General features: G+C 41.9%; 1 protein-coding gene across 2 annotated transcripts; it reads right to left on the bottom strand.

Moving 5' to 3' along the window:
* Window positions 1–1,524: 1,524 nt before the first annotated feature.
* gchfr (GTP cyclohydrolase I feedback regulator) lies at window positions 1,525–5,787 on the bottom strand. 2 transcript variants are annotated; one of them, XR_014599840.1, is made up of 4 exons: window positions 5,620–5,787; window positions 4,438–4,532; window positions 2,474–3,444; window positions 1,525–2,147 (listed from the first exon to the last, which is right to left on the bottom strand). XR_014599840.1 is itself a non-coding variant. In XM_084045009.1 (3 exons), the coding sequence occupies exons 1-3, from the start codon at window positions 5,653–5,655 to the stop codon at window positions 3,315–3,317; spliced, it is 261 nt and encodes an 86-aa protein (XP_083901135.1). In that variant the 5' UTR covers window positions 5,656–5,787; the 3' UTR covers window positions 2,155–3,314. The 2 variants fall into 2 exon arrangements, 1 of the variants encoding a protein (XP_083901135.1); XM_084045009.1 differs by lacking the exon at window positions 1,525–2,147 and having other exon boundaries at window positions 2,155–3,444.
* Window positions 5,788–7,825: the final 2,038 nt, after the last annotated feature.

Here is a 7,825-nt window from a genome sequence, read left to right as displayed (position 1 = left end):
GTTTTGTTTATGCATAGGGCCTCTCTTCATATCCCGGCAATGTGAAAAAAAAAAAGACCTGAAACACTCAAACTGTGTCCAAAATGACAACAGAGGAAATACAATTACACGAAACACATTCGCCGCCAACCCTCGCTCTGCCCCAAGACCACGATGGCTCGCAACTGCATGCAAAGCATGATGGGACAGCGGCCGTTCTGATCGACGGCTGCCAGTGTACCCCGCGAGCGAGGCTGATTTATACTTCGTCAAACGACCATGTCCTGGCGTGCGACAAAGATGGCTTTTCTGTTTTGCAGTTGTAAATATGTGAATTTCTTGTCGTAAGATGTGGTTGTTCGATGGAGTGCAAATGAGCCCTCAGAAAACACTCGCGGCGCTATCTTCCTCGCCTCTCTCTCCCCCCCACCCCCCGGTATCCCTCACACGAAAGCTGGCAGGTTGGAGGATGCCGGCAAAAGTCTGGAATCTCCGCAGTCACTGCTGGGAAATGACCAGACGCGTTTGATCTTTTATAGTGGCGGTGGAGTGCCAAGTCATGTCTGAAGTAACGGGGCCTGGCGAGGCTTTGGCTGGTAGATGACTGGCTACTAAGGGATCTGGTTTGTGGGTTCGTGATCCGGGCTGGCCCCAGACACGCGTTGGCAGACCTGGGGCTGTAAATGAGGCTGTAATGGAACCACCCAGCGTGGCTGGCTCTCGCGGGCAAACACATCCAGTCCGCGGGTCCGTTGTGCTGTCATCATGGTGGGGTATACAAACATCCCTTTGAGAAGAGCATCCCTTTGAGGCCCTACAAGACCGACAGTATAAACGTGCTTTTCACATGGGAAGCATCCGGCATGCCAATAGTAGGGCTGGGCGATGGGACTTCAAATCAATAACACGATTGTTTCAAACTTTTGCCTCGATTATGATTAATGAATGATTTATTTTTTTATCATTGAAAATAGCATCTCTGCAAGCTCACTTGTAGCTTGTAGCAGCTTGTAGATGGCTATTCTCACTATTTTCATACACCACCATTGTACGGCGAAGTACGTCAGTGCTTAATGAGACTAATCAATTTAGTCGATTATGAAAATAAAAATAAATGATATTGTATATAAAAAACGTGCTTCTCGATTATTCAGTTATACGCCGGTTATTAGTTCTAAATATCGGTTTTGGTATATGTTCGATTAATTGCCCAGCCCTTGTGCCTAGTGTTGAACGTTTTCCTATGCAACACGTAGAAATAAGTCTTTTCACATGAGGAGCATAGTGTGACCAAGCGAGTACAGTATGCAGGCGCAGTGTCGCTCCCCGTGTGAGAAGCCCTTAAGGGCTGAAATTGAACATACAGGTACCTTGACTTTGTGCATAACCTGTAGGTTACTGTAGGTGTATTGGCTCTGAGGTAATCTGTACCTGCTCATATCTTTGCATTAAATATTGAGTTACAAATACTTTTTTTTTTTTTTTACAAATACGTTTATTATGAATATATCATTACATATGTGATTCACTTTATTCCATTACAGGCATAAGGTACACTTACAAAAAAGACACATTGCACCGACATGCAGGTGAAAACTGATCTAGCACAGGGGTTTACAAACTTCCAAAATTCCAACCTTTTCTTTCAGGCCATGAATCCCCATTTCGAATGGTTTTGTCCTATATGGACAATTGAATAATAATAATAGTGACATCAAACTACTCCATTTGGCTCGAGTCCCCCTGGAACCTCCTCGATGATCTCTGGGCGTCCTCGGGCCCCAGTTTGAAAACCACTGATCTAGCAGAATGTTACATTTAATTTGATTGGACACAGGAGAGGACTGGTCCTTGTACTGTTGACTTGCTGTATGTGAGCAGACGGTAAATATTTGTTTTCCTCCAGGAAAATTAAACTTTGGATTGGAATTGATTTCTATTCGCAGTGCTCATGATGCCTGGGTCACTAATAGCAGTGAACAGTCAACAATACAAACACAAGACACAGCAAAATGGAACCTTACATACGTTACATACTCTCTGGAATGTATTTAGTTTCACTTTAGTTTGATGATGATTGAATGCAATTTCTAACCTGCAAAAAAACTCATCTGGAACCTAGGATAGTCTATTCTAACTGTTTAGCTGTTGTTTTAACCCATTAAGACCTGGAACTGTGCCATTTTTAGATTTGAGCTAAAAAGCATTATTTTACACTTTGGGCTATTCAAAAATATACAAGCTCATAGTGCGGCACCGAGTGCCGCGCTACGAGCTTGTAGATCTGCTATTTTTGAAAATTTGTGAAAATGTGTGCAAATCTTTGAATATATATATTTGTAAAGCAATTTTTTTAAACTCAAATCGTTGCCTCTGGGGGTCCCTGGAACAAAATATTTTGATGGGGGTCCGCGGCCAAATACATTTTGGGGGTCCTTCACATGAAAAAGATTGAGCACCACTGATATAGAAACATTATTAATTTTCTTTCCACAGTGTAGTCATTGCCAATTCTCCCATGTGTTTGTATAGTCCCTGTCACTGCAAACCCCTACTGTTTGGTCTGGGCAGGAGTAAGACAACCATGTGTCTCCTCTGCCACGCTATTCCCTCCCAGTTCCGCTCCCCGGTGTACAGACACCAATAGGAGTTGCTAGTGCGACAGAGGTCATCCTGTCCTGCCGGCTTCCTACCCGTGATCGTTGTGATCGTTGGAGTGCCCGGCCAAGCCAGATGTACCACGGAGGAATGGAACCCCAGGCTCCACAGTAGTGGGTAGGAACTTTACCCCTGCACCACCCCGGACACTTCAGACAAAAACCCTTGTCATTGTATTAACTAATTATGTAATTAATTACCAACAAATAGGAAAGTAGATCAGAGAAATGAACCAAATTGACAAAACAACACAACTTTTCTTTAGGTAGTGGCTCCTTCACCAACGGTATCATACCCACAATGTACTGCGCAAACAGCCAGAACCGAGCATGCATATCTAATTTCAGATATATGGTAAAAATGCTTGTGTTGAGGCATTAGGGCTGGGATGTTTAAATTTCGGTTTGGTGTGGTTAAGGTCAAGGTAAGGATCCGAGAGGGCAGTTAGCCAATGAGATTGTGAGACCTCAAACTCCCGGATTATGAGCTTTCATAAAATGGGCATTGGTACCATGTCAGGAGCCACAACCTTTTAAACAAAACTTTTGATGAGTATATTTGCATAGTGCAACTCCACAGACGGTTGCAACCAGAGCAAGTGATAGGAGACTATACAGGCTAATACCTCTCTCTTGCTATGGGACACATTCGAGATACAGTACGTTCAGGAAGGGGGGTCACTCTGTCTCTTTGTGCAGGCACCAGACCAGCGTCTGTCCCACCCCTGTCATCGTCACCGCGCGGAAGCCAATCTTTTCCAGCTTGTCCAACACCAGGCGCGGCGGGTCGTCCACATGGTACTCGGAGCTAAACGAGCATAAACACAAGAGGAATTGTATTTCTCACAGATGTGGGGGGATTTTCAGTCTCTGTCTGTAAACTTTGCCTGGAAAGCAGAAGGCTGCTAATTGTTCGTGTGCTCGTTCACTTCCTTCCACACCTCGCTTCATTTCCCAGCAGCATTTGAGTCAGATTGCCAATGACAACACTGCCCTGATCTGTACTCCGTCAGTACGAACGGTTTACTCCACATCGGCAACGCAGCGGCCGCGGCGGGCATCCTTCCCTTCGGCTGCTAACAGCTGAATGGTTCTTCCATCTGTCCTAAGCACGCTTCTGCCGTAAACATGCACAGTGTGGAGGAAACCCCAACACAAAGTGGCCCGCGACTAAGGCAACGGGCCACCGTGGTGTACCTCAGTGCGTGTGAATGAAGTGACACAGGCTTCACAATTGTCTACAACTTTGCATTGGAGTGATGCCAAATAATTCCACATGGGAAAGGGTGTCCATGTGGGTTTTTAACCACTTTCAACCTGGCATCCCTATGTTGGGCATGTCATTAAAGTCTTTCAATAACAGAATTCAAAATGTTTTCTTTTTTCCCTTTTTTTTTTACATTTTCTTTATAAAAATAGTGAAATAGCCAATATACAAGCTCACATGCAATGTTATGTAGATCAGCTATTTTCGCTTTTCACATTCGTTGCACGACAAAGTCTACATAGGGCTTATGTGATTGCCATCTCAGATATGCAGCGTGTCTTTCACATACACAAACTTGAGGTGATGTCTGGCAACTGAGACAGTCATGGTTGAGTGATTGGTATGGTTGACATTTTTTCCACATTGAACTATGCAGAGAAAATGCACTTGCCTTCAATATGCAGCATGCAGTGGCTATCCCCTCATTTACTCGGGTGTTTCCTTTAATTTGGTCGGTTGACAAAAAACACACTCATGTCTTGTCAAATCCCCCCACATCAACTCAATTGACTCTTATCATTTTCCAATACTCACAAATTGTTTCCCAGCATCGTTGTTTTCCTGGCTCCCAAGTAGTTCATTACAGCTGGATCTGAGTACTCATCTCCAACAGCGGTTGGGCCGTTCTCCTGAAAGAGAGAAAAAACGAATAGAAACTCAGATGAGGCATTCCGTTCCATTGTTTGACAATCCAACTTTAGAGATACTTTCTGTCTTATAGCCAGTAAAATTGATCTATAGCGTCTGCCGTTTGTTAAAGCTGCTCTGCCCCGCGTATCACCACAGCCTGAATTGCGTTCTGGCAGGTGCATAATATTACACAATGTAAATACTGGATAATATAGCCTATACAGTGCTTAGGAGCCACTATGGGTCTTATGTAGATCAGTGGTTCTCAACTTTTCCAGGCTGTGACCCCCCAAAATAATCATAGTTGAACTTGGGACCCCCCAAAATAATCATATTTTAACTGGGGACCCCTGACAAACACTTGGAATTGTAGGAGTTGAGGCATTACATTTAGTTTGACTCGGTTCCACAGACAAATATTGTGAAAATAGCAGATGGGCTATTTTCAAAATATTTGCCTCTTTTTTATTATTATTATATATATATTATTTGACAATTTGGCCAACCAGTTTGTATATGTCTAGTATAGTTGTTTGATTACTTTTGATGCAGTAATGCTCCTTTTTCTTTTCTTTCTTACTTTGTCTTTTGGTAATAAAGGTCTTAAAAAAGTCCTTAAACTGCCACGTCATCTGGGGGACCCCCCCCCCCCCAAAAAAAAAAGTAATGTGGGGACCCCCACCCACAGGTTGAGAACCACTTGTAGAGCTGACAAAAGGAACATGCGCACATCAACGGGCCTATAAACTAACGCTCCTGCAAGTACTAGGCTACATGTGGTTTTAATTTAACACAATATGGCAAACAACAACCTCATGCACATTGTTCGCTTGCAGACAGTCTGGGCTTTTTTGTTTTGTTTTGTTTCCAGCATGCAAAATATAATGTGCAATGAATGGGCACAACCATATGTAACGGACGACCTTGCTTGATTGATGAGAAGCGTTCAGGATAAATAGCCTTTAATAATCCCTACATCTCCAACCCGAGCGCATCTCTCATACAACTCAAAACACACACACGCACACGCACACGCACACACACAGGGTAGTAGCCTATTATTATTTGCACATGCAGGATACAAACCATTCGGATCTGCGTGCTGATGAGCATGTACGGCATCGTCCTTTCTTGAGGCGTTCAATCAAGCGGTTCTTTATTCCCCTGGGTGTTAGATGAGGACGTTTCTATATAGACGCTCTGCAGACAGACAGTTGCCTGACTCTCTCTCCTCCAAGTAGCTTCTATCCTGCAGACAGCTCTGAGCGGAATGCGGAAACACCCACCGCCCTGAGCCAATCACAGCTCTCCTCTTACTACAGCATCTGTCAACAAAAACTGGTTGCTCAGCAGCACTGACCGTGACACAAAAACAGTGGTGTAAAGTACATTTACTCAAGTACTGTACATAGTACTGTTTTGAGGTATTTTTTTTACTTTAGGCTGGAGTATTTCTAATTTTCTGTACTTTAACTTAGGCAAATATTTAACTTTTTACTCCACTACAATTATTTGAAAACTTTAGTTACTAGTTACTTTTTTATTTATTTTTTATTTGTGATACTATGATTTTGATTATTATTACAAAACATACATTAACCACTTCAGAAAATAGCCGATCTACAATTTGTATACATTTTGAAAACTTGTGAAATGGGACATTCGGAATAATGAGTACCTTCTACTTTTGGTAGGCTACTTTAAGTACAATTTGATACCAATACTTTTGTACTTTTACTCAAGTAAATTTTTAATTTCGTACTTTTACTTGTAACAGAGTATTTCTACATTGATACTTTTACTTAAGTAAAATGATGAATTTTCGGCGAGCGACACCAATGTGTGACGGAGCATGAAATGGGCTTGACTCTTGCTCAATTGATGTGATAGGATGTTAGTTTGTTGAAATAAAACTGAATGTTAAAGACGAGTAACCTATTGCGACAGAGAAACAATTTGCACAGCTCATTGACAGAATTTGTCATTCAGTCCATTTAATTAATACTTAATTACTCCTAGTGGCTGGTGATGAACTATATTGAACAAGTATGCACCCCTGTCAACATCAGAGGAAAACTCCCCACTCCTCCTTTGTTGAGGTCTAAAATGTGTTTCTCACTACAGCTCAGGTTTCTCTCTTAATTCTGTGGCTTGGAAGTTGTACATTTTGTCCTGTGTTTTTAGCCAACACAGATGTGAAGCAATCCTTGTTGGTTGTATGTTAAGGGCTGCTTTAGGCTTTATAAAATGGCTTAGCCTAATAGTAATAGGCGAGGCATTGTGCTTTCCCCCGTTCTACTGGGCTGAATAAAGTTATTTGCGTCATGACATTGAAAGCAGTGTACAGTATTTATACTTAATGTAGCTATTACTGTCAGAAGTGGTGGACAAAGCGAAGCAGCCCCGGTACTTGAGTCAAAGTATAGATATTCCTGGTCTGTGGTGACCCACAAATATTAAGCAACATAGGCTACAAATGAAAGTTGCTCTGTCAAATTGGCACTTGAGTTAAAAGTATTCATGCAAGTATTCAAAAGTACAATTTATTTTTAATATCAATGCATTGCTGCATTGAAAGTTAGGCACCCCCCCCCAAAAAGAATCTAAAATTTTACAGAAATGTAAAAATATTGCGACGCTTGTAGATCTGTTATTTTCACTATATTTGAAATAGTTCATTCATAATGTACTTTTCCCCCTTTCTAAACGTAATGGAGTCAAAAGTACAATATTTGTCTTTGTAATGTAGTGAAGTGAAAGACATACGTATACAAATATGTACTAAAGTACAGATTTGACAGTACTCAAGTAAATGTACTTCCACCTGTCCACCACCTAAGACACCCCCACCCCCAATATAGTTCACTATTTGGATCAGATGACATCACAGTAACTACAACTTATGCACATAGCTAATGTGCCATTGAACTTATACCGGAACTCTAATTTCCTTTTCAGAGATTTATTAATTTCCTCTCCGTGCAGCAATAACAAATTTGGATTAGTCTAACTGGGAGGGAAATGAAAGACATAAACCAAACCAAACCAAACAACAATGACTGTGATAAAATCAGCAATATGAATGTAATGTCCTATTGATGCCAACGGAGGCTTGACAGCCATATTCAGCGTGGCTTTGCATGTCGTGCTCAGAGGGAAGCGTAATTTAAAGGCTTGGTATTGTGAGGATGAGGAGACATGAATTGCAGTAAACCACAACTCATTCTGTCACTGCCCGGCCTCCACAATCAATCCATGAACTCGTAAGGCTCAGCGGATAATTTGATGTGGT

The sequence above is a fragment of the Gymnoscopelus microlampas genome (assembly GCF_963454915.1).
Source record: "Gymnoscopelus microlampas genome assembly, chromosome: 20".
In the NCBI taxonomy this organism is placed as follows: Eukaryota; Metazoa; Chordata; class Actinopteri; order Myctophiformes; family Myctophidae; genus Gymnoscopelus; species Gymnoscopelus microlampas.
Note: the sequence above shows the minus strand (reverse complement) of the source record. Positions and strands in the feature narration are given on the sequence as shown.